At 42.1% G+C, this 27,240-nt stretch overlaps 1 protein-coding gene across 9 annotated transcripts; it reads left to right on the top strand.

The window, feature by feature from the left end:
- Positions 1 to 1,994: 1,994 nt before the first annotated feature.
- pfkpa (phosphofructokinase, platelet a) lies at positions 1,995 to 26,505 on the top strand. 9 transcript variants are annotated; one of them, XM_048265968.1, is made up of 23 exons: positions 1,995 to 2,227; positions 4,889 to 4,962; positions 5,573 to 5,650; positions 6,053 to 6,242; positions 6,853 to 7,018; positions 7,106 to 7,150; positions 7,375 to 7,483; positions 8,073 to 8,168; positions 10,364 to 10,456; positions 11,082 to 11,207; positions 12,944 to 13,008; positions 13,770 to 13,839; positions 15,175 to 15,321; positions 16,908 to 16,978; positions 17,242 to 17,329; positions 18,595 to 18,651; positions 20,376 to 20,477; positions 21,237 to 21,401; positions 21,634 to 21,695; positions 21,983 to 22,094; positions 24,108 to 24,207; positions 25,059 to 25,164; positions 25,860 to 26,505. In XM_048265968.1, the coding sequence occupies exons 1-23, from the start codon at positions 2,137 to 2,139 to the stop codon at positions 26,011 to 26,013; spliced, it is 2,367 nt and encodes a 788-aa protein (XP_048121925.1). In that variant the 5' UTR covers positions 1,995 to 2,136; the 3' UTR covers positions 26,014 to 26,505. The 9 variants fall into 9 exon arrangements, with proteins under 9 accessions (XP_048121925.1, XP_048121923.1, XP_048121919.1 ...); XM_048265962.1 differs by lacking the exons at positions 8,073 to 8,168; positions 20,376 to 20,477 and adding exons at positions 8,446 to 8,541; positions 24,530 to 24,535 and having other exon boundaries at positions 1,996 to 2,227; positions 18,595 to 18,747; XM_048265961.1 differs by lacking the exon at positions 20,376 to 20,477 and adding an exon at positions 24,530 to 24,535 and having other exon boundaries at positions 1,996 to 2,227; positions 18,595 to 18,747.
- The last annotated feature ends 735 nt before the right edge of the window (positions 26,506 to 27,240 follow it).

The raw sequence follows: 27,240 nt of genomic DNA, 5'->3' as shown, positions 1-27,240 counted from the left end.
TTTTAGGATAATTGCTCATGCATTCATCATGTCTGTGGCCCCTCAACTAAAGTAGTGAATAATGACATGTGTTTAGAGAACTCCAAAGTTATGAGAATTTGAGCAGTGATGACCACATTTTTGGCAGAAAAATAAAATCATGATCATGGTTAATACATCATAATTCATAATGATGTGCTCATCGTACCTAATACTTTAGTAATGTGTTAATGTATGAGGTCACAAATGTCAAATTATGGACTCAGTAAATTCCTGATGATTAATTAGATATTAATGAATGAAGTAATACATAAATCATGAATTACTTCATGTACCCTTACCGTAAAGTGTTACCGAAATGGGTAAAGGCCTGTGTAACTTAATCCGAGACTACATACATTACCAACCTAATTCGCTTCAATTATGTAAAATGTAATGTAAATCAGGTTTTATGGCCAAGTATACTTGGGTATACAAGGAATTTGTCTCTGCATGTATCCCATCCGTGAATTAGTGAACACACAGGTCATACATTGAAGCACACATTAACCTGGAGCAGTGAGCTGCCTTGCTACAGTAATGCCCGGGGAGCAGTGAGGGGTTAGGTGCCTTGCTCAAGGGCACTTCAGCCATGGATGTGGGCATGGGAGACTAGTGCTAAACCTTTCCACCACCCACATATTTCCTACTGGTCGGGGATCGAACCGGCAACCCTTTGGTTTCAAGCCCGAAGACCTAACCAGTAAGCCACAATTTTAAACTTTACATTTCATCACTACACAATTTTAAACTTTACATTTCATCACATACACTGCATAATACTAGATTTTTTTTCTTTTTTTCACAGCCTGTATCCTTGATTTATTGGCCAAGGGAGATTTTTGTGAACAAAATGAATTGATTTATATGGTATAATGACATCCGCCCAATGAAAGTGCCCACAATTGCCATTTTGGCAACCATTTTGTTTATGCTAATTAGATGGTCATAAACTCAAAATTCAGCTTGGGAACAGGGCTAGTTGGATTCAGCACACCTTAATTATGTTAAAAAGTCCTGTTCCCAACTTTTACTAAAAAATGCCTCTAGGAAGCACATATCTCAAAAATATCACCTGTCTATTTTCAATAAAACCACTAATGTCACAGTTTCAAACCATGCACAGTAAAGGTATCAGCAGATCATGATCATTGCTGGGGACAATGCTACATGTGGAAACTAGTTTTGGTACTGTAGTTTGCAGCACGGCCACTAGATGACAGTAGCTGTAGTTCATCAGCAGCTCCTCTCAGCAGCACTATGCAATTACGGTTTCAGTAGAGGGCGCCCATGACATAATGTTCTTAAATTGTTGAGCAGGTGTATTCCATTCATCTAATATATGGTAGGCCTAGTGGAAAAATAGAAATATGTATGGCGAGTTACTTTTTTGGACAAGAACATTTCTAAAAAGACTCCTAAACAGAATATTATGACGCATGGCCTATTTACTACATAGTACATACTACATTACTACATGCTAATACGTTAGAAAATAAGGATGACGATAGGTGCAGGCTAGCCTAGGTGCATGCAAGGTTTCAATGGACAATGCATTCCATTCAGTTAGGCTACTTTATGTACCAAATAAATTCTATGTGTGTGTGTGTGTGTGAGAGAGAGAGAGAGAGAGAGAGAGAGAGAGAGCAATATAGCCTAGGACTATTCAGAGAGATATATCCATAACAGTGTCAGTAGGACTACCATTTACTGACTTCATGTTATGACTTACTCTTGATCTAGTATCCTCTGGTCCATGCATGGATGCTCCAACAAACCAAACAGTTTGCTGAGTCGCTGTAGCGCTTCCTCATTTTAGATCGCCTTACTGGGGAATACCCTCCCACCTACCGTTCAATTGGACAAAGTTGTGACGGTGTATACGTGATTTAACCATTCATTGGACAGTGGTACTGTCAAGTTATTACAGACTCAAAGTTGTATGCAAATCACCGTTGAGTTTGGACTGTAGAGGGAGTGATTCACGGACACGGGCTGGAAGAGAGGAAAGGGGGTGGCGTAGTCACAGCACCCGCTTCTCTACCGGGGTTATTTTGTATAGCATACATTAATTTATATTCTTATTTAATTGTCCTGTCCGTTTCGTCTGTGGTGAAGATGGCGCAGCCAGACAATAAGAGATTTTTTGAAAATCTTACGGGCTCCGGGAAAGCCATCGCCGTGCTCACGAGTGGCGGGGATGCTCAAGGTAGGCTGCGTGACTGTTGACAGTGCGAGAACGCTGTGACATTGTATCAATGGATGGGCCCACAGAGGGCAAAAAGTATCCAACCAGACAGTCAGATATTGTGTGTTTGGTTGCACTATACTAGGCTACGACAGTGACAGATTGATACTTACAGCACAGAATATGATGTCTGTTTAGAATTCCCAGGTGGACACTGTATTAGCACTGGAAAGATGTAATAGCTAGTTAGCCATACCCTTCAAGGTGAAGTCCAATGTTAATTTCTCTGTTTATCCACGTACGGGATGTTTATGACATCACGTAGGTTTGATATCTCGTAGGCCTATTCTTGGGTGGTTAATGTAGTTCGTGCTTAAGCCAGTAGGCCTGTCAATTACAGAAGGCTAGATGTTCGTGATGGCCTACGGAAGGCTACTGCATTGCGGAGTTCCGTTCATTTCATGAAGCCTCATGTCTCTACAGCTTCCGCCTAAATAATACGCTTCAACCCATCCTCAGCGTTTAGCCTACCTATCATCACTAAATTGTCCTCCGCCAAGATATCATCATCACTGTTGAGCGTTATGCTTGCGGTGCAAATGAAATAATACGCGTGACTCTCACAAACCAGGAAGTGCCAACTGCATGGTTAACATCATAACCAACTGTGCGCGATTCAGCTGCCGCTATTTTGATGCCCATCATCGGGCATGGGAAGCAAGGGATAGGCTACCACATTATCTTGCGAAACCCACAAATAGCTCCATGTATAGGCTAAGCACAATCAATAGAATCCGGAGATTCAGCTGGAGCCAGGGCCACAGCCGTGTAGTGCGGATGTGCTCTGTGAGTCATGAGAGTAGTGGGTACCGATGCGGTGTATAGGGATGTGTGTACGTGAGGATCTGCAGTCATCGCAGACAGAGTGCGCATACGTCATAGGGAACCCACAGAGAGACATCATGAACTTGCCATGCGCGAGCAAGAGGATGGAAAAACGCAGCAATGTTCATGTCCAGAATGATTCAAATCTGAATATGGCTTAACTGTCTAGTGGCTCTACATAGTTGTCTGGCTGCAGCATTTGTTGTAGGCTACCTAAGCTTAGTAGCAACAGGCAAATAGTCATCAGAAAGATGGAGAGGGGAAAGCCCTTTTCAGTAAGGTAGCCAGTTAAGTCTTTCAAATTCTGATTAACATGTGACAAAATGAAATGTAAGAGAACTGCACCAAGCAGATCGTGAAGAGGCTAGGCAAGCACATTGCAGCCACCCAGTGTGACAAGTCTGTGACAAGGTCATCAAGGACAATTTGTTCTGTTGGTGTAGTGCCCTCAGTATCCATGAGTTCCTTTTAGACTGTATATGACCACACACGTAGCGACCTTGGTCATGGTTGTAGAACTACTGGGCTCTTCAAAAATGGATGGAGTTTTATACCTGTGAAGTTAACATGACTGAAATTCACGGGTAAGGGATTGAAATATGCACTGCCAGCACACACACAAAACAAAAAGACAACACAAGCAAATACAGTATTTGCCTATTAGTGCCTTTGCCCCTTAGTGATGATGATTCTATTGCCCTGAATATTGCAACGTAAATGACCTGTTGCCTACATATGACTGCTATACATAGATGGACATGCACAGCAGTTTTAGGATCATCTATAGAGCATAACAAATTGTGAGATTTAGTGTCGTATATGTAGATGTAAATTATGTTGATTGCTCGGTTTTTGCATCCATTGCTGTGATGTCTTCCTGAAACAGATACATTTTTGAGTGGCACCAGTGGGGCCAGTTAGAGGAAGCTGGCACTGCAGAAGCTGCTCAAGTCCAGTTCATTGCTAATGCATTTTCTGGTAGACCATGAGTTGCTTGGTAACAGCACTGGAGCTTAACAGCTAACATTTCTTTTGTCAATTTGGAAAACACAGTGAAACCAGGCCTGCCTGGGAGTCTGCCAGGTTCCACGGTGGCACTCCATTAAAACTTCGAAATACACACACACACACACACACACACACAGAGAGAGAGAGAGACACACACAGACACACGCACACAAAGACACACACATGAAGACATAGTTTCTTAACTGTATGTCCCACATTAGTATTTTCTCCCCTCTTTGAGCTGTAATGAGTTCCTCTGAATGCCACACGCTTAGTGAAAGTAGGAGGAGTCAAATGAGCCTTTTACCAAACATGGCATGGAGCTCTGCTCAGGAGCACTCACTCTGAGGCTGATTCACACACAAACACACAAACACTCATATACATATAGAATAATAGAACACAGATAGAATGTTGAGTGATAATAATGTTTATGTCTGTTTGCTTAGCTGACTCTTTTATCCAAAGTGATGTATACAACATAGAGTAGTACAGTAGTATTGTTGGTTTTTCAGGAGGCAACACCAGCTTGCTGTGCTTTTCTCATCACTGTAACACTTTCACACTCTCAAGTTGATCCATTTGTTATTCTTTTCTCTGTAAGTCTGTGACTGCAGAGCTGCAGTTTTTAACAGCTTGTTTATTTAATTGGACTGAAGTTCTCTTAACAATTTTCTTCATGTATTTTTTCTTTTACTCATTCTGCATCAATGACCTTTGCTATATCAAATATCTTTACAATAGACTGAATGCTGGACATTTTTATATCTTTATTACTTTTGCTTTAAGGTATGAATGCAGCTGTCAGGGCTGTTGTCCGAATGGGAATCTACGTCGGAGCGAAAGTCTATTTCATCCATGAGGTGAGTTGAGGGTTGAATACTTGTCTTGACAAAACATGAAATAACTTAAAGCCTGACTGGTGGTAAATGACTGGCCTAAAACATGCTTCTATAGAAAGCAGTGTCACTCAAAGTCTCACACACTACATACAGTTCAACTTCAAGCTAACATCACATGCCAGAATTAGGCCTTTGTAAATGTCAGAGCAAGACTACCTATCAGCTCTATGAGCTCCCTGGTCCGGAACACTTACATCAGGGCATGTCCACAAAGACTCTCCAGAGCAAGCCCTTTTGTTTATCATGCAAACATCAAAAGGGCAGATATAGCACCCTGTACATATACTGACAGTGTAGAAGCTGACCAGACCATTTGAAAAGGCAGTTTGGTGATTGTCATTTGACTGGAGACATCATAAGCCTTTCCCCCCACCTTTCCCAGTGTTGCAGATGGTTCTATTTGTGTGGTTATATATTATTATTATATATATTATTTAGTTATTATATATGTGTGTAGAAAGTGTTTGAAGGAGTATGTACTATATGAGGAGCCAGGTGCCAGTGTGCGGTCCTCTCACACTGTTTGGTTCTGGAAGTTTCTTCACGTCCCTCCATATGTGTCTGCTTACAGGGATATCAGGGTATGGTGGATGGTGGAGATAACATTAAGGAGGCGACATGGGAGAGTGTCTCTAGTATGCTTCAAGTGGTGAGTGCCCTGGAAAAGCATTGACTAGCTTTGTGAAGTCTTGAGTGAAGTTTGAGCAATTGTAATTAGAAAAGCAGTTCATATGTATTAGAGAAAATTCATACAAGACTATAATATATCTAGTCTGAAATATGTATTGTTAAAAGATCTACTTTACCTGTGGAAAATAGTTATGTAATATGATCTGTGTTCTCTCTGTACACAGTGCACTTTCAATAGTGCTGTTTTATTGTGGCAAAAGTGGGTGTGCCTTAAAATGCTTGAATGATCAATATGTGAATAATGACTGTTGGAAAAATTCAAAAGCACTTTTGTAGAAACCACTTAGTGAAATAATCCCATCTTGATATTCAGATCATTTTACATTTGGCTTCATTTGTAATGAAATCCTATCGTTTCTAGGGTGGCACAGTCATTGGCAGCGCACGTTGCAAAGAGTTCCGGGCACGGGAGGGGCGCCTGAAGGCGGCACACAACCTGGTCCAGCATGGCATCACCAACCTGTGTGTGATTGGAGGAGACGGCAGCTTGACGGGCGCCAACCTGTTCAGAGAGGAGTGGAGTGGGCTATTGGCTGAGCTGGTGGAGCAAGGTGTGCAGGAGGTTTCTTGGTGTTTTAAGCAGCGCTGCCTGGAAGGTGCTAGGGTTAGACATGGGTTAAGGTAGGGTTAGGGTTAGTATTACTGTAGGTGCCTTAAGTCAATGGTGGCAGCGCTGCCTGGAAGACAACATTGGGGGCTTAAAACACCATCGAGCGTGCAGGAGAGAGGGCGAGGGACAAGGAGGGGGGCAGGAGGAGACAGTGAGATATATAGGAATGGAGTCCATACAGGTTTATGACGTTCATACACATGCAATTTATTGAGAGAATGAGAATTTCCTTCATGAAGATAGAGCATTCAAGTCTTTGCAGACCACAGAGACAATATCAAAACAGGGAAACATAGCCCAGGGAGGTGGCATGTTGAGTGTTCATGGTACCCTTTACACCCCAATTAAATGCACTTACACACAGAAGGACTTATTCACTTTTCCCCTGGAATGCAGTATGTCATTCTATAGACTTCCTTCTGATTTTTTGTTGTTACTTTCCTTGTTTGAAGAAATGCTTTTATTGTTCTTATTTGACCTAATTTTACACATCTCTAGGTATACACCAAAGGTCTCCTTCTTTAGGTAAAATCTTCTTGCTCTCCCTCCAGGGCTGATCGATGAGGAGGCAGCCCAGAGGTATTCGGCCCTGCACATTGTGGGGATGGTGGGCTCCATTGACAATGACTTCTGCGGAACTGACATGACAATCGGAACGGACTCTGCTCTCCACCGAATCATTGAAGTTGTGGATGCAATCATGACTACCGCTCAGAGGTATGTGACTGTTGCATAACTTTAGGAAGTGAATTCATTAATTATATTACTTACTAATTCTGATGTAACGTAACATTTTTCTTTTAGCCATCAAAGGACCTTTGTGCTTGAGGTCATGGGAAGGCATTGTGGGTAAGAGACATACATTTTGATTGTTGATGTTCCTTTGGTGTGCAGTGTGATAGATATTGATTTGTTTGCATACTCTGTATGTGTGTGTGTGTGTGATATGGATTCTTTGAGTGATGATGGTAGCTTGTGGTATACTCACTTTGAGTGTGTTTATCAATGTGGTTTCTGTGTATGGCACAAATCTCTTTATATTTCTGTGTGTGTGTGTGTGTGTGTGTGTGTAGCTACTTGGCACTAGTGAGCGCCCTTGCCTGTGGTGCTGACTGGGTACTGATTCCTGAGATGCCTCCTGAGGATGGCTGGGAGGACAAGATGTGTCAGAAGCTCTCCGCGGTAACCAGGCCTCAGTCCACCCAACTCTAAGCACCAGACCCAATTCAGTCCTAATATATCACTGCTCACTGATTTATTACTCTTGCACTATATCACAGTAGGATAAGTACAGTGTGAGTACACTAATGCTCACATGACGCAAGTTTTATTCAGAACGTAGCCTGGAGGTGTCTGGTCATTATATGCTCTTTCACTTCATCAGGGATACTATTTTTTCATACTTTTTCAGACCAGGGATTCTTAGTTAGCCTAATTCATTTAGATTTATTTTATAGTGCTGTATTATAATATGCCAAATGTTAAAGTATTTTGACATTGGTGATTGTTGTAGATTATACTTACCATATAAGTCCTTTTTAACATGAGCTTTTGTTTCAGTTTTAGCTCTTATAGTTGAGTTATAAGTTAAGTCCCTGCCACAGTGCAAGAGATATGAAAAGAGATGTTACTATTATGGAGTCAATTGAATGTGATTACCGGTATCTTATTAAGCTACACTTAGACCCAAACCACTTTAAATCCTTATTTAATCCTTAAAGCACCCTGTGTATATTTTCTGGATGTATAACAACTGTCTCAACTGTCTCAGACACGATCCAGAGGATCCAGGTTGAACATTATTATAGTGGCAGAGGGAGCCATCGACAGACATGGAAAGCCTATAACCTCTAGCATTGTCAAGGATGTGAGTACCTGAACAGGTTGCCGGGGTGGAGACCCAAAGGCATGGAGGCAGCCCACATAGGTGTGAGTGAGTCACATATCAGGCGTGTAATTAACAATCGCTAGGAGAACTGTGCACAGCGTAAAGTGTAGGGGAGTTTTTTTTTTTTCCGAAGAGCAGACTACTCACACAAAAGGGCAGCGTCTCCAGTCTTTTGGACTCCCACCCCGACAACTCCTTCCAGTATCTGTAGTGTGTAACATGTTTTTCAACCTCCCCACACCCCTACTCCCCATAGAACCGAGCAGGCATGAAAAGACTGAATATCATAATTGTAGCCGAGGGTGCCATTGATTGCAACAACAAGCCCATAACGGCGGGCTGTATCAAGGATGTAAGTAGGCTTGAAGCCATGCTGTCCAGCTCCTGCACTGACCTCGCAGCTGATTCTCAGCTCTTGACCTTTGTGTGGCTTCCCTCTCTAACTGTCTGCCCCTTATATGGAAAGCTGGGGTAAGGTGGCTTCAGTGGACCCCCCTCCTGTTTTGTTTAATGTGCATCTCGCAATCTCTAACTGCTCGCTGTCTACTGCCTGTGTCGTGCAGTATCAATGGAGTATGCTGGCACCATTTCCCAGCTAAGCTTGTCACTTGCTGATGGTTAATAGAGTTTATCTAGACTTCTGTATCTATATCTATACATCTATATATATATATATAATATATATATATATACTTCTCTGTAGCAGTGTTTCTCAAACCTTTTCAGACGAAGGACCACTTAACCAATAAAAAAGAAACACACGGACCACCTAGCTAAAAAAAAAAAAGATTAGACCTACTTCAACAGTATATTAGCCTACACAATAGGCCTACTCACTGAACCCCCTTGCTTATTGTCTTTGCACTTTGCTTATTTTGTCAGAGGATTCATATGATTTAAACTGGCATATCTTACATAGACAGTGTTGCAGAACTGTTTGGATTTACATACAAGTTGGTTCAATATTGCAAACAACTCATCTAAATTATATTTTACCACGTCTGCTCGCGGACCACTTGGGATAGCTTACGGACCACCAGTGGTCCCCGGACCACACTTTGAGAAACACTGCTCTATAGCTATACTTCTACTGTATGTGCTATTATGTTAGATAACAGGTCAGACTTTACTTGGATAGTCCCCTTTATCTACACTATCTCCAAGTATCTACAGATGCTCAAATTATCAACAAGCTATCTGTTGACACACTCTTAATTACATTGTATGGTTATGATTATGCTTGGGAACAATTTTACATACTGAAGTTACATCTCAGCAGATGATCAGATAAACAGATGATGTAAAGTCTCCATAGGCAGACTATCCAAGTAAAGTCTTACCAGATAATATGTATTCACAATGTAAATAATATATATGGAACAAAATGGTGGTAAAGCATGGTGTGTTTATCATAAATTCAGTGAAATATGAGATTAAATAGGTCCTGCAGAAGTTGCTCTGGTACCTTATTTGTAACATTTACATTTATTTGCCTTAAATCCCCTGGTGTTGAAACTGAATTCCTCTGAAAACCTTGTTAGACTACAAATGACAATGAAAATCCGAGTTTTATCGAACTCACCAACCTTACTGAGGACGGTCATGTTTTGCATGTAGCCTGCACTTTCTCCCTGAGCCTGTCCACTGCATGTATGCTTATAAACATACCTTTCGCTTCACGAGAAGCATAACAATTTCTGAACTTGATGTTTAAACATGAAATGGTTTTGCTATGTTATTTTTAACATAGACATAAGTGCAGTTATTATAACTTTGTGTAGAGAGACAGCATAGACACAGTGTAATTTGAACTGTTCCCCAGCACACTAGTCTTTGTCACATCTAGTTTATCAGTTTGCTTTGTGATGGTCACACCATACAGCTAATGCCCGATATAGTTAGCTGCAGGAGTGTGTTCTATATAGCACAGTGTGATATTTCAAGTGCAGACAAGAGTGCTGTGGAAACGTTCCTTGTTGTTTGCGTCTGTGAAAATGTGCTTTGACACATATGCCTTTTGAAAATGGTGCTAAAAATATATATTATATATTTATATGTTTTATATTATAATTCATATCTAAATTAGACTAGTGATAGTACCAACCTGCTATTTAAAACCCCTTAAGCAACACTGATATTATTAATATGCTCTCTCTCTGTGCTTCCTCTCCCAGCTGGTTGTCCGTTGCCTGGGCTTCGACACACGTGTGACTATCTTGGGTCATGTCCAGCGGGGTGGCACACCATCGGCCTTCGACCGCATCCTGGTGAGTGGCACCCGGAGAGGGAAGAGGAACTCTGCCCTGCCCAGCCATGCCATGGACTCATAGACATATGAGAGGTAGTGGACAGAGGTTTAGGATAAGCCCGTTAGCGGATTTGGCTGCAGCGAGCCACGTGAACACCGACACCACAGCTCAGGGCACTGAGAGGACACACGCAGTATCTGTCTTACAAAGGTGTCCAACATGAAAGAGGAAGTGCGGCTGGTGTTCTGCCCTCTTATATTACTTGTGCAATGTTTTTTTTTTTGTTCTGGCCATCTGTCAGATAAAAGGTTGAGTGATTTACTCTTATTTCTTGAGTTTATTGTGCAGGGCTTTTATCTGAACTAAGATAGGAGAGTGCCGAGAGGCAGGAAATAAGTGTGAGAGAGAATTTGAGTGATTGTGAGATATTACTGTCAGATTCAAACTCCATGGGCACTTTAACTAGTACAACTCCTCCAGAAACTACTGTTCTAGTGCATGAGCAACAAAAATGTGTGTGTGTGTGTACATATGTTGTAAGTTACTCAAATCTATTTGGTTCTCAGAATATGCTAATTGCGTTGGAGGCTAATTCACCTTTGTCCATCTCTTTTCATCTGCCTCCTCTTGTGTGATCTCTTAGGCCAGTCGTATGGGAGTGGAGGCCGTTCTGGCCCTGCTGGAGACCACAGCCAACACGCCAGCCTACGTGGTGTCTCTGTGTGGGAATCAGTCTGTGCGCCTGCCTCTCATGGAGTGTGTGCAGATGGTAGGTGTTGGAGCACAGCCAAATTCTCTGAAGACTCAGCATGACTAGAAACTAGAGTGAGAGAAGTGTGTATGTGTGTGTGTGTGTGTGTGTGTGTGTGTGTGTTTGTCTGTGTGTGCGCATGTGCACATGTGTGCTTGTGTGCTTGCGTGTGTGTGTGTGTGTGCATGTCTGTGTGTATGAGAGAGTGTGCATTTTAATGCGAAGAACAAATAGATATGACCACTGTTGTGTGCTTGTGTGTGTGTGTGTGTGTGTGTGTGTGCGTGTGTAAATATGAGTGCATCTAAATACCCAGCAAGTTGAGGCACAGTGTGTTGCATTGCCATTCAGTCACATCAACTTCATCATTTCTGAAAGGTTTTTTTGTGTGTATCGCTAATTACAGTGACGCAAGCTTCCTCTACCGTGGCCACACAAAGCCCCACTGTGCCTCTCTAAGGCCTGGTTGTGTCCATCTCCCACTCTGCTCTTTGTGTGGTGGACAGCTTGAAACGATAACATCATTGCCCATCAGAGCTGCAGAGAGACCCCTATTGACATGAATGTACAGACTTACCCTCAGAATAGCCTCTGAAATATGTCTGCAGCCTCTGTCCTTGCTTTGCATACCTGACTCCCGACAGACGTCATAAATGTTAGTCTTGATTAGTTGATGTTTGGTTTAGCTAATCAGTTGTTTTATAATCAAACTAACCTTAGTGAGATGACTTCGGAAAAGGGACAGGTAGAAGCAATGCAATGCTACGGGGTCCATTTGTAGGCTTGTGAGCTAATGCTGTAGATGCGATGTTATTTTTGCCTGCACCCTAATAATATTCAGTAAACATTCTAGGATAAAGCTCAAATGGAATAGAAAACAAAGTCAGCTAAACTGTTGAATTAGAAAATCTTCACATTAACTTGGATTATAATGAAAATTCAGTGTGATTGAATTTACTTATGGCCTGTGCAGATCCCGCAATTTGTTGTAATTTTTTTTTTAAGTATATTTTTTGGGCTTTTTTGCCTTTATTTGGACAGGACAGTGAAAAGTGACAGGAAGTAGGTGGGAGAGAGAGCTGGGGTGGGAATCGGGAAATGACCGCAGGTCAGATTCGAACCTGGGTCCCCGTGGGCACTTGGACCCGTACATGGTACGGGCGCTGTAGCCTGCTGCGCCATAGCACCCCCAGATTCTGTCATTTTTTGTCTTCCATGTGCTTTTACGATTGACCATGTCAGACTAGGCGATCAGAGAACCATATATTTTTGCCGCGTCTTGGTTGGGAGGTTGGCCACATTACAAGATTACAGTATGTAGCCTACTGTACTCGTCGCGTGTCGTCATAGTGTCAGTGTCAACACGGAGAATCCCTAAAAAGTCTGACAGTCTTTTGGTCATGGAACGTCGTAAAAAATAAATCGCTGGTCGTTGAATATACTGTATGGCAATAGGTGGGAATTAGGTGGGTGTGGCAAATTGGCCTGAAATTGTGTAATCTGCACTGGCCATAAGACAACCCTAGATACTAGACACTAAATATTATGCAATGACAGAGCCTTACATACTGTTGAAAGTGACCTAGATAGTTTATATTAAGCAATAAACTTCTGTTTAACTTGAACTTGAAACAGCCCATTTCCAGTATATGAGATGAATGTAATGCCAGTGTAGTGCCTGAGAGAGTGTTATGTAGTCAAGGTTACCGTGAGTCTGAATGATGAAAATTCACTTGTTGATCTGCTTCTCACAGACCCAGGAGGTGCAGAAGGCAATGGATGAAAAGAGGTTTGAAGAGGCTGTTAAGCTGCGTGGAAGGTAACACATGACCTCGTGTCCCCATTCACTACCTCTCCTTATTACCTGTCTGGTCCAAGAGTGGTGGGGGGATTGTCTTTATGAGATTGACTGGACGACTGGATTATAGCAGTCTGGCATGAGCAGCGCTGTGGTCTGGCTCTCCATTTAGAAAAGACGGTCAAAGCGATATGCCTACATCTTTACACCAACAGTCTAGCCTGGGTGAACCCAGATGAACTTGTTAACATTTTTCAGTACTCTGCCTGAAGAAGGTCATCTGACCGAAAGCTTGCACATAGAGTAAAAAAACTTGTTTGCAAAGACTTGAGTGTGCGGATTTTTCTTTACTTTTTATTGAGTTACTTGTTAATCCAGCACCTCAACAGATGAGCGGTAATATTTTTTACTTTTTTTACCATGACTTCCAGGGGCGCAACCAGCAGTGGAATTAAACTTAGGCTAACGCAACAAGTTGTTGCAGTAGTATGTATAATATATATATATAGGTTTTGCTAACAAATGCTTAGGCTAACAAATGCCTTGGTTCACCCAGACTACCAACAGGCCATTCATAGGGGTAAAATATAGATCATGTACAGATATGTGTAATTTCAGTTTTTATGTCACTGAAATGTTTAACTGAGATGATTTTATTTTATGGATGTCACCTGTGATGTCAATTGACTTTTGCCCTGAATGCCACCACAAAGGCACTGTGTTGACCCATAAACAAGTGTGACAAACTAACTTGTGTTACTCCTCCCTCTTTTCCCTCTCAGGAGTTTTGAGAACAACTTGAAGACTTACAAACTGCTGGCTCATCGTAAGCCAGAATCTGAGCTGCCGCATGTGAGTTTCAGTTGCCATTGTTTATTTCTTGGTCCCTAGGCATGCAACAGCTCTATTGGTCAAACTTCCCCTATTTGTCCCTACAGACAGACAGTCCGTTTGCGTCAGTAGAATCTTACAGCTGTTTATATTTTGTGTGTGTGAGTGTGAGAAAGAGAGAGAGAGAGAGAGAGAAAAAACTGTGCATGTGTCTGTCTGTCTGTCTGTCTGGGTGTCCATGTACAGTACATGTGAATGCAAAGGTTTTTGCATGTCTGTGAAAGTGTAGTAGTTTTGGGTCTGAATTCTGCTCATCTAATGGTCCTTTACGCGACCAGAAATTGCCTCATCTTGTCGTCCTGCCCTTCAGACCATACTATACTTAAGCTATAATTACCACTTGTATATTTATACAACCTCCATTTAGGTTGTACAGTGGAGACCTGAACTTCAGGTTATATAAAACCACTCAATGTAATTGTGTTGGGCATTTGCGAAGCAGCACTCATAATCACACATACGTCATATTGTCTCTGAAGGTGGAATTATATAACACTTGAGTATGGTCCGGCATAATCGAGCATCTGTTTCATGTAGATATAGAAGAGCATCAGATTTCATTTTGTACCTTAGCTGAACATGCCTGTCATAGTCTTGCAGTAGCTGGGGGTTGTGTAGTGTAAGGTTGTGTGTGTGTGTGTGTGTGTGTGTGTGTGTGTGTGTGTGTGTGTGTCTCGTTTGTGGTTAACTGATGAGAAAAGGATGTGTATTGATTGTCAGTGTGCTGGCTGTCCAGCTCCCCTACAGCGGGACAGTCTTGTCTCAGAGGGGGGATAAAGGGAAGGGCCGGGCACTCTGCTGTGCTTTGGCAATAATCAATCCTCAGCCAAGGCCTCAGTCAGGCCTGAGGGCGTTCACACTCAGGACCCCTACTGAGCAAGAGAACAAAATGGAAAAGAGACACACAGCAGTTCTCAACTATGTCAGAGAGAGAGAGAGAAAAAGAGAAAGAGAGAGAAAGAGAAAGAGAGAGAGAGAGAAAGATGAAGGAGCAAGAAAAAAACATGTGTGCTGTATCTGCATTGCATTGCATTATTGCATTGCATTTGCATTACTTGCATTGCATTATTGCAGAACGTTTTCCAACAGCTGTGTTTATATTTTGGGGAGGATAAGTTATCCAGCATGAAGTGGTTTGAAGTTTGCATGTAGAATGTTAATGTGTGGGTGCCTAGCTCTACTGTGAGTGCATGCATGTGATCCTATGAGAGCATTACAGGAAAGACCAGGCCAGGCAACAACAAAACTGATTTCTGGTGTCTCATCTCTCCCTCATCTCTCCCCTTCCCTTGGCAGAGTGGCTTTAACGTGGCTATACTAAATGTGGGCGCCCCTGCAGCAGGCATGAATGCAGCAGTGCGCTCTGCAGTAAGGGTAGGCATCTCCGAGGGACACAAGATGTTTGCTGTCAACGATGGTTTTGAAGGCTTCTACAAGGGACAGGTAACTTTCCAGAGCTCTTACCATTTGAAGTATTTTGTAAGGTACCACAAATGTCAGTTTTATATACACAATCATTGAACCATATTGTCATATTCAGCTGTATCAGAACATGTTTGTATCCATTATTGCCTTTTTCTGTGCGCTTGGGTAAAAGTCATATGATGACGCATGCTAACTCACTCATGTTTAGTGTTTGGTATAGCCTCCCATGCCCTGTGAATTTTACAGGCCACATGAAAGTCAGCAGCTGTGTGCTGTGCTCTTGCCATGGCCCTCCGATCTTTGTTGGGTGAGGTTAAGCAGCAGGCAGCTAAGAGGCCCAGATTATTGTAAACTACTTAACCTCAGTTCTATTCCTCTGCTCTCACCTGCCTGTGTGAGTTTTGACCAACAGAGGGCACCATTTAGCTTTTTTATTCAAGAAGTGAGTCATCCTGGAACCAGTAAGCCCGTCATAAGTATTTAAGATCAGTCCGTATATCCTTTTTATAGCTAGAGACACACCAACTCAAACTTCTACCTTCGATGTGTCTAATACTTTAGCCTCTGTGTTACCCTTTCATAGCAACACACCTTTATCAATGACTTTTACACATAACCCTCATGCCTACATATTTTTGACATATATACACATCATTCGAACCAGAAAAATTGGTGTATCTGTTATGATACATTTGAAGAGATGCAAACAATTAATCATGTGTGGTTTGTGTATTGAAATAGGTTGCCTTTTATGTGGCCAACCAGAATAACCCACACTTTTCTTAGAAAGCCCAAGAGACCAAGTCCCCTCTGTAGCTGTCTGTGTGTGTCTCTAATTAGGTCAAACCAGCTCTTCCTAACAGGATTAGAGTAAGGAAGGTGACTGGACCACAAGACACAAACAAGAAATTATATTATGTGTCCCAAACATGCACCACATTCCGTGGCAATCTAAGTCGGAGTGGCATCTGAGTGAAAAGTAAAAGCTATTATGCGCTGCTGCTTGTAGATATGACCTTCCTGTATGACTGTATGCTGTCACTTCCTGTGTCAAAAACATGTCGGTCTCTATAAAGTTCTTTGTGGTCTTGCATTGAGCTGAGTGGCCATTTTTAGAACTACTCGTCACTCAGGAGCTGATGTGCTAAGAGAATAGCGCCTGTTTCATGCCTTATTTGCACCTTAAGACATGGCATGGTGTACGAACAGACCGCAGAGACAGAGTGAAAATGCATTTTGCCAGGCACAGGAAAGCTGTCAGACTGTGCTCGTCTTATTCATGCATATGCATTTATGGGAAATAAGAAGGTCGAGGAAAAAGTGGGAGTACAGTATAGTGCAAAAACAAGAGAGATCGATTACGTTTTCTGCAGTGAAACATGTCCGCCGTGTAAAACCAGATGTAATCCAGACAGAATCCATTCTGTGGCATTAGTTAAAGTACATTGTCATAACAAATCAATAAAAATAATTGTGTTAAGATGTTTCACTGAATGTGGTACTTGTGAATGTGTGTGTGTGTGTGTGTGTGTGTGTGTGTGTGTGTGTGTGTGTGTGTGTGTGTGTGTGTGTGTGTGTGTGTGTGTGTGTGCATGCTCCATCAGATTAGAGAGATCAAGTGGGCAGACGTTGGTGGTTGGACGGGTCAGGGAGGCTCTCTGTTAGGAACAAAGCGGTAGGTGAAATGACCCCAGTGACAGTCTTCACTCAGACTTCACTGTAGGCTACTTATCATGTTAACCTTCACTAGTATGTGGTAGACCTGTGCTTTACAGGCGTCAGCTGATCTCCATGCATTCTTACTGCGCCTATCAAAATGTTTTATATGATGGACAACTATGGCCATGTCAGTCTTGACATCTGATAATTTCCTAAAATACAAGTGTTGCTGGTGTATGCCTTCAGGTGTTGAAGCCTATGTATGTGTCTTTGTTTTAGGACACTTCCTGCTAAACATGTTGAAAAAATTGCAGAACAGATAAGGCAACACAACATCAATGCATTGCTTGTCATTGGTGGATTTGAGGTATGACTTAATTCTTAATGTGTTAATAGTTTGCAATGTGAAAAATCTATCTTTATTTTTCCCCTAGTAGAATTAATATGTTAACATAATTTTCAAACTTCACAAATGTGTGTTCATTCAGTGAAGACCAAAGACCATTATATAACTGTTGTTACTGTGCTATTGTAAAATTGATTGAAATGTTTAACTAACCTGGCCCATCCTTATCCTTCAGTCTGTTCCTTGCAATTGCAGATTACACCTTATGAATTCATTCACATTGATATACTTGAGATAATATAGACCGTTATCCATGCCCTATATGAAGTAATTAAAACGATTGTATAATATATGCAGTAATTACAACCATTTGATAGAATTTTCTACAATAAACTTTTGTGATTCTTTATTTGATAAAGATATAATCTATTTTGGCCCTTTGACATTTTAATGCAGAGAGATGGTAATTGCTCTCACAAATGATCCTTTTACTTCAGCAAAGCCATCATAAATATCAATTACAGATTGTGCTTGTTAATCTCTCATAACTAGATTGTGTTAAAGCCCCAATGACATCATACAAATGAGCTCACATAGACACATAATTCAAGTTATTTTCCCCCAGTAAAACTGACATGTAGAAATGAATTCAGCTGCTTTTTTCTTTTCCTTTAGTCATTTCATGCTTTCCTGTAAAAGGCTCATCTCTTCTATTCTCTCTTTTTCTTTCTCTATTCTCTTCCTTCTCTCTGTGTGCTTGTCTGTCTGAGAGTTATGTGGTTCCAAGTTCACCTGTTTATTATTTGTTTGTCTCATGTTTAAGATTATACTATATGTCCCATGTGTTTGTTATGTCATATCTGGCACTGTCCATCCAGTATGTGTGTGTGTGTGTGTGTGTGTGTGTGTGTGTGTGTGTGTGTGTGTGTGTGTGTGTGTGTGTGTGTGTTTTATAGTTAGAGAACACTGCATTTGTCTCTCTCGTTGTACATGCATATATATATATTTGTACCATGTATTTATGATATTTAACGCATATATGTTTGTGTATACAGTGTATATATATATGTATATATATATGTATTTATGTTAGTGTGTGTGTGTGTTCGGAGTGGTACCTGTCTGTCCTCTCGCTGCCCGCTGTAATAGCCTTTGGCTCCTCCCCTCGGCGCATCAGTCCTTCACTCCTTTCTCCTAGCAACCCCCAGTCTCCACTTTGCCCACTTCCACTACCTCCTCACCCTTGGCAGTGCCAGTCTAAATGCCCGGCTCTGCCATGCCCACAGGCCTACCTGGGACTGTTGGAATTGTTAGCCGCCCGTGGGAAATATGACGAGTTCTGTGTGCCCATGGTCATGGTGCCCGCCACAGTCTCCAACAATATACCGGGCTCAGAATTCAGCATTGGTGCAGATACTGCGCTGAACGCCATCACTGACGTAAGTCGGGCTGGCTGGCTCTGAACCTGGCAGCCAATCGTATCGTCTCATCTAGAGAGGGGCGGGGCACTGCCACTGAACCGCCACCCCCTCTCTCCTTTCAGTTCCCCTCTTTACCAGCAGCCAGCCAATTAAACTAGCCAGCAGCAACATAATCAAAGTAGGCACATCTGGGTTCAAGTTCACCTGAAGAGCACAACTGAAACCTCAATTAAAAATTTGACTTAACCTGTCTTGATAATATGCAACTAATATGTCACTCACCAATTTCCAACTCATATAAAGTTAGTCATTGAACACTGCCACGCATGATGCTGAGCAGTTTTTCTGTACCCGATTTCAATTAACTACTAAACCATAGCAGTGAGTGTTGAGCTGGACTGAACCCTTGTTAGCTGTTGTGGCGAGGCCTGGTAAAGCTTGGGGGGAGCTCAGGTAAGTGTTTGGTGATGACATGGAAAGGGCATGCTGTGCTGTCGGCTGCGTCTGTGCCTGCCATGTTACTCAGCCTAATAACCTCCTTCCCTCCAACCACTGACCACCCACCCCCTCATCCACCTTCAATCCCATCAGCACATTATGCTAACGGACACCAACAAGTGTCATGCAGGTTTTTAGCAAACACGTGTAGTAGTTGCTGCTGATATAGAATTCACTTACATCACACTTCCATTGAGTAAGGTCACCACAGTCTCATAGTCTCAGATTCACAGCTTTGTCTGATTACACAGACAACTGTGCCAGTATTTAGAATCTGACTGTGAGGCTCACTAACAACAGCAACAGTGCTGACATGTCAGTCAGCCTGATTAGATTAGAACGTCTAACATGATTCACCTCTAACAACATGTGTTAACCCACTAAAGAAGTCAGAAAAGGGATGGTGGGAAAAGCTAATACCAGTGTATGTGTGCAAACCAAATGAGGAAGGAAGAGCATTGTGTGAGCCACCAGTAGTGAGTGGAGGATTAGGAGGTCGCTAAAGGGGTAACAGTTAGGAAGCATAGGTGTCCCACTGATCATCCTCATATGCAGATAAGCAGTTCTGTCCCCACTTCACCCCACCACCACCACCAATTCCCAGTATCCCAGATCCCCATCATACTGCATTGGACCTGCTGTGTGTGCTGCCAAGCTGCTGCCACTGCCAGTGCCAGTGAGTCATGCTCTCTGCTCACCGTCCACAAATTCCTTATAGACATGGTAAAATGTGTGTGTGTGTGTGTGTGTGTGTGCGTGCTTGCGCGTGCGTACGTGTGTGATTCCTCAGACCATCCATCCCCCTGTACTTCCTCTCATAGCCCCTTCTCACCCCACCACCATCGGCTCACCACCCCACCCCCCACCCCACCCCCACTAGTGGGGAGCCATGATTGCGATCAGCGGGCGAGCGGCAGGACTCCGGGTGCTCTCTGTCTCTGCCAACACACACTCTCCTCTCGTCCCCTCCCCTCCACCACCACCACTGCCCACCACAGCTGCTCTAACTGAAGTGTGTATGTTTGTGTGTTTGTGCGTGCATCTGTGTGTATGTGTGTGTGTGTGTGTGCCTTGCTGGTGTCGTGCTCTGGCTGTAGGCTATAGAGTGTTTGACGCAGCTCTTTGAGGCTCGTTCCAAGTTTGAGGAGTTTTGCATCCCCATGTGTATGCTGCCTGCCACCATAAGTAACAATGTGCCGGGCACCGACCTTAGTATCGGGGCTGACACTGCCCTCAATGCCATCGTGGAGGTAAGCCGCCCGTGCCTTTCCCAGCTTGCACAATACTTCTACTGTAATTTGATTTTAATGGAGATTGTTTTAGTTTTATACATTTTATGTCACCTGTGATTTGCATTTTGTACTTGGAGATTATGAACTTTATTATTTTAGTTTTGATCTTGTGTTGGTTATGAATGCTTGATTTTGAAGTGTTGAGTGCAGTGCTGCACGTTGTCGAGTGGCATTTTGTCTGAGGATTGCCCAATGCCGTCACTAGGTCTTCCAGTGTTTATTCACGGCCAAAATCTTAAATAGTTAATAATTTCGCAAGTACAGAAGCATATCTGTAATGGTGTGCAATGTCTGTGTTTGCTCATGAATTTAAGATAAGATTAAGAATGTAGGTAATATGGGTAGTGAATTTAGTGATTAATCAATAATGGTATTGTTTGGGACAGCAGTGTTGTGGATTAGCAAATAATCAGAGTTTAGCTGAAAATGTGGCCTTGCAGGCCCTACATACCAGATACCCGAATGAATAGAAAAAGTGCGAGTGAGATGTCTGCTTGTTTTTGCAGCTATTGTTAGCTTTCCCCTGGCCATGCAGAGAGACAGAAAGAGCCAGTGTTGGGTAATCACTGTTATGAAACATGAAGCATTCCAGAGGAGTGCAAGCTAAGTTCACAAGGCTAAAACTCTGTGTGTGTGTGTGTGTCTGTATCTGTGTGTGTCTGTGTGTGTGTGCGTGTATCTGTTTCTGTGTGTGTGGATGTACACTTGTGTATGCAGACGTGTGATCGGATCAAGCAGTCGGCCAGTGGTACCAAACGGCGCGTCTTCATCATTGAGACAATGGGTGGCTACTGTGGATACCTGGCCACAGTGGGGGGACTGGCAGCAGGAGCTGATGCAGCTTATATCTATGAGGAGCCTTTTGACATCAGAGAGCTACAGGTAGAGTGCACTGAGTGTGTCTACAATGTCTCTCTCTCTCTCTCTCTCTCTCTCTCTTTCTTTCTCTCTTTCTTTCTTTCATTCTTTCTTTCTCTCTTTCTCTCATACTCTTGCTATTGCTGTCAGCATCATATAATCATCATCAGATGTGATAAGAAAATGTACAGCATAAGAAACTTTCAACAGTGCCCTCTACTGGTCATGTTCTGATGGAACAATGGTGGTGTTTCAGGCTAATGTAGAGCACTTGACTGACAAAATGAAGACCAGCATTCAGAGAGGACTGGTGCTGAGGTAAGGTTTTTGTTTTATCACACTTTTTCACACATTTTGTTTTTTATAGGGAAAGGCCAAAGATAATGTGTGATTGATCACTTATCTAATCACTGATCTTTTACTGTTTTTTTATTCTGTTTGTATGTCTTTTATTGTTTTTACACAGTTTTTATATGTCCTGTAATGATTATTTATTGTATTTATTGTGTGCACCCAGTGGAGTAGCGCTCCTAATTTTGTTGTATTGTAAAGTAGAATGACAATAAAGGCGTTCAATTCAATTCAATCATATTTTTGCTCCTCAGGAATGAAAACTGTAATGACAACTACACCACAGACTTCATCTACCAGCTCTACTCAGAGGAAGGCAAGGGAGTGTTTGACTGCAGGAAGAATGTCCTTGGACACATGCAACAGGTTAAAACGCATGGACACTATGTGACATACAGACGTTCACACACACACACACACACACACACACACACACACACACACACACACACACACACACACACACACACACACAAAGAGAGAGAGAAAGAGAGAGAAGAGAGAGTGAGAGAGGTATCATAATGTTACATTGCTTTCACAGATCATCTCCATGAGCAGTTACCACACTAACTACCCCTGAACCACATTTATATTAGAGAGAGTAACTCAATAGAAATAGACACAGCCGTGAGATTGATTGAGTAGTGGATTATGTATAATGTAACTTTTTGGTCTCCTCTTTTTCATTCAGTATTAGCAGTGGCGTCGTTAGACCTGGGCATTCGGGGCTATAGCCCCGGATCCTCTGGGGATAGCCCCGGATCTATGGGCCGTCAACAACAACAACAACAACAAAAACTCTAATCGTGAATGAAATAAATAGCCCCGTAGAAGAGACTTTTGTGTTTTGTGTCCACTGTGTGCATTAACAGCAGCGCAAGAAAATCTGACGTGGGCAGGTTTAGAATCATTTGTTGCAAAATGTTGCAATTTCAATTCTCCTCTACGCTATTACGCATTGCTGTTTCGTTCTTCTACTAACTAGCCTTAGCGAAATAAGTGTACAGAAGGACAAATGGATATTAGAAGTTTCTGTAGAGAAAAAAAGGGCAGAGCAGGGACAAGAAGTGGAAACTAACAGTGTGTCATCATCCCCTGCAACCCAGGAGGACATTTCGATCAGCTGCAGTTTCAATATATCGTGATTTACTATTGAATCACATGCGCAGTAAATATAGTAAACCTGACCTCGTTTGAGGGGGCTTCCAAGCAATGCATGTTGGGCTTGATTTTGACAGAATGGAATTTTTTTGGGGGGGGCAAAAGTTCGTGATACACAACCCATTGCTTTCAAGGCACCCATAGCCCATTAATTGAAGGGGATGACGTCCAAATGTTTATCCCGAGACGAACGCTCACACCTGTGCACTTGACAGAGGTGCATGACGATGTTTATTCTACAGGCTATTTTAATGTCATATTTTGGGTGTTGTATGTGGTGCACTTTGGCAGAAGAGACGTTCTCCTTACACGGTCTTTAAACATCAAAATATTCAGAATGCCGTGACGTGAGTCACTACAATTGCCCTTCCTTTTCATTCTCAAAGTAGGTTAAAATTGCATGTTCATCAGCCCGATTTTCAAAATCTCTCGGGGGAGAAACCCCCGAACCCCCGGACAAAAAGGTCTCCAACTTCTGGGCTCTAGCCCCGAATGTTTTCAATAGCTAGCGACGCCCCTGAGTATTAGTACCTGCAGTACCTGTCAATGAGTTAGTCATAGGTAGAGTGAGTAGCTAAGTTTGCGTCTGAACGCCTACAGAGTTGCTTGACAAGACTGGCTGCTTGCGTTATTTATTTAGGCTATTATTTTCAAAGGGTATGCTAGCTCATACCTCTGGGTTGCTTTGCGTTGAGGTTATATTTCAGACTTGACAAACTCCTATGGTACAGAAAATCCTTACTGCAGAAATTGCAGAGAACGATGCTCCTGTCAACAGTTCCATGTGGGCATTATTTAAACATAAATATTCCATTCACTGGACCAAGCAATGCTTTCTTGTCTGCCTCCTTCAGTCACTACAGTCACTGTGGCTAGAACTGCACTGGGTCAAAGGTCACTATGGAATGTGATTAATCAGCATTCATTTTTTAACACATTTTTTTCTGTGATTAATAGAAATGTGTTATTTTGACAGCCCTAGTTTAAATCCTTGGAGGTTTAAGTGACTGGAGGAAATCAGTCTACTCAAGTAATAAATCTTCATGTGCAACAATCCAAAGCCATTTCATATGCTTGGCATTCACCACTGAGTAATTGCATGGGACTGTCTGCCATTGTAGTACAGTGGGTCATGGTTAAGTGAGGCCAATGAAACAGTCTGGACTAACAAGGACATTCCAGCAGTGAATAACAAACCTTTCTGTCCGCTCACTAAAGGGAGGTGCACCATCTCCATTCGACCGCAACTTTGGGACCAAGATATCTGCCAAGGCCATGCAGTGGATCACCAAGAAGCTGCAGGAGACGTACAGGCAAGGTACTAGGACCCTTTCACTTCTACAGCAGTAGGACAAATGAACAGACAAAAATAAGTGCTAAAAGACATCAAGAGATTGGTTGTGTAAAGTGTTTAGACATGTACTGTAATGTGTACTTTACTGCCATGTGTGTGTGTGTGTGTGTGTTTGTTTGTGTTTTTTTGTTTGTTTGTGCATGTATCAGACCATAGCTATGCATTCAAAAAAGCTTGCAAAAAGTGTTGCAACTAATCATGTAAATTGTATGTACAGTGTTGATTTTGCTGTTAAAGACTTTTTCTGTCTCTGCTTTTATATTATTGCTATACTTTGGGATGACAGATGAAGGTAACTAATTTCAGCATTTACTTGGCTTTCTTAAAACATCGATCATTTGCATTCCCCCAAATAAAATTAACTGTAGTGATGAAATGTAATTACTAAGTTAAAGATGACAGTATTGATCTGGATACAGTAAACAATCACTTAAATGCAATCCCGAACATTGCATACAGATAAATTGCACTGTATGTGAATGCAATTGACAGTTAAGATGCAGTTAATTTTATGGGGCCTACTCAGTACTACAGGTAGCATATCATTCATATTATTCTAGTGAGAGTCTTTTTAGGGGGTATTTTTTAACTCATTATTAACTGTGCTAACCTTTTATTCACTCATGTAGAAGACAGCAGTAATAATATATGTTTAAATGTTAAGTGTTTGTAAGATTTGTATGATTATAATATATCACTCACTGATTTATGTACTATTTTTTATCAAATGTCTTTGTCTGTGTGTGTGTGTGTGTGTGTGTGTGTGTGTGTGTGTGTGTGTGTGTGTGTGTGTGTGTGTGCGCGCCCTCGTCCAGGGAGAGTGTTTGCCAACACCGAGGACTCGTGCTGTTTGCTGGGCATGCGGCGGCGTGCACTCATCTTCCAGCCCGTGGTGCAGCTCAAGGATGAGACGGACTCTGTGTAAGGCACCCGCCACTCGCTCCTCCAGAGCCACACAGCTAACAAAACCTGCATATCTAACCACATCTTTTCACTCCCACCTGAAGTATGCCTATCTCTCTTATTACACATTCACTGGGTCGAAACATTGTTATTTGCAATGTCACAGTGATTTATTAAGCAATAACAGGATTTGTTTGCTCTTTGTGAAGCAAGAATCCATGACTGTGGCTAGCTTAACTACTTGCTGCAGGTGTACACATACTAAAATGTGCCAAGAATATTACAAGAACATTCCAGATTTTTATCAAGCCTGTCTGCTGAATGCTAAAAACTACTGATTGTCTAAAACGCAACAAGAATATTCATTCTCAATTTATTTAACACTTATCAATGGGAACTAATGTGAAAAGCTGGAATTAACTAAAAAATCTTTATGGTAAAAAGCATTTCTGAATTGAGCTCCAAAAGAATCCCCTCAATGACAGAAAAAGACTGGAAAAGATTATAATCATTGTTTGCTCCTCAGACTGATATTGATGTTCATGTCACAACAGTCAAAAAGCCATGTACTCGGAATGTTCACCATTTTGCCTCTTAGCTTATTGGTTTCTAATATGTTTTCAGTAAATCTCCTGCATCAGATATTTGTTACTGCATTGGTCCAGTATTGCACGGCTGTCCTCACGGTTCTCTCTCTCTCCTCTCCTGTGCAGCCATCGGATCCCTAAAGAGCAGTGGTGGCTGAAGCTGCGGCCACTCATGAAGATCCTGGCCAAGTACAAGACCAGCTACGACGTCTCCGACTCAGGCCAGCTGGAGCATGTGGTCCGCAACCGACCCAAAGATCTGGACGCCTCTACCCTCTGAGCCCGCCTGCACTGCAGGGGTCAGAGTTCACCGGTCGGAGGGCAGATGGAGGAGGAGGGCGGCGTGTTTGCCATGAGGCAGACGATGTGTTCGATTAGTGTACCGTAACCCAACTCTTGTCATTTTGTCACCTTGTAAAATGTCACCCTTCTTTTTTTTCGTCAACATTTATTGTAGGCGAATGCTAGTGGCCAGTCTTAGGTGAGTCGAGTGTTATTTGCGCTTATTGTCTGTTCTCCCATCCTGCTGCCATGGAAATGACACATACATATATATGTCAAATCCATAAACTGCACTTTCTCGTAAGAGGATAGATGATATAGTTCCACCTGTCTGGAATTGAAGTTCACCATATTTAACTGTTCCTATGAGATTGATGCCATGCTTTCCCATACAAAAGCACAGTTCGATGTGTGAAAGTGTTTCATCATCTTAAAAAAAGATAAACGTTGAGTCGTTTGTTTCCTTGAATAATAAATCATGTGCACATGACTGAATGACTGTCTGTTATTTTTAATGGACTCCTCGACTTATTCTATGGTGGTCATATAAACAGCAAGGCCAGATCACATAATACAAGAAAGTTCAAACACTAGTTTTAGTCCTTAGCTGCACATTATCTCAGCATGGGATCATGTAAAGCAGAGTTGTTACAAATCATGAAGCATTCTACATCTGGGAGTCCATAAATAAAATGTCATGGAAAACCCTGTACTGTCACATAATCAGTGGTAATCTCCTAGAACTGTCAGTAGAGGGCACTACAGCACTGTTGTGGCATATAACTGGGCTGTGCGACATGCAGTCGAATTCGACTGTCCATGTAGGGACGCTGTCAAAAATGGCCTCAGCTCCTCATTCTTATATTTATTACAGATATGGATGTAGAAATGTGTGAATGTGTCTGTGTGTGTATCATTTTCCCTGCATATGTGTGTGTGTGTACATATATATTGTAGGACATCTAAAGTTTTAATTATAAAGGTGTATTCTGTCATTCTGAAAGGGGATTTCAATTTCCCTGGGGTCCAGTCAGATGTGGGTGTGTATCTCAGTGGGCCTGTGTGTATAATTGGACTGCTATTTCACACCTAAATGGATTTTCTTAACAATCCGTCCTGAGTCCTGAGCAGTTTGGTGAATGTCTGCTTTCTGTGTGTGTGTGTGCAGGTGGGTAGACTTGCTTAAGCCAACACACTCTCTTGTAAGCAGAGAAGAGAAATGCGA

This window comes from Alosa alosa, chromosome 16 (genome assembly GCF_017589495.1).
Source record: "Alosa alosa isolate M-15738 ecotype Scorff River chromosome 16, AALO_Geno_1.1, whole genome shotgun sequence".
Classification (NCBI taxonomy): domain Eukaryota; kingdom Metazoa; phylum Chordata; class Actinopteri; order Clupeiformes; family Clupeidae; genus Alosa; species Alosa alosa.
This window is presented reverse-complemented; position numbering and strand designations above follow the sequence as displayed.

Coding starts and splice junctions, on each gene's coding strand:
- pfkpa (XM_048265968.1), top strand. CDS start 2,137: ATGGCGCAGCCAGACAATAAGAGATTTTTTGAAAATCTTACGGGCTCC. Junction 6,243..6,852: donor GGCTGAGCTGGTGGAGCAAG/GTGTGCAGGAGG, acceptor CTCTCCCTCCAG/GGCTGATCGATGAGGAGGCA. Junction 18,652..20,375: donor GGAAATATGACGAGTTCTGT/GTGCCCATGGTC, acceptor AAGTTTGAGGAG/TTTTGCATCCCCATGTGTAT.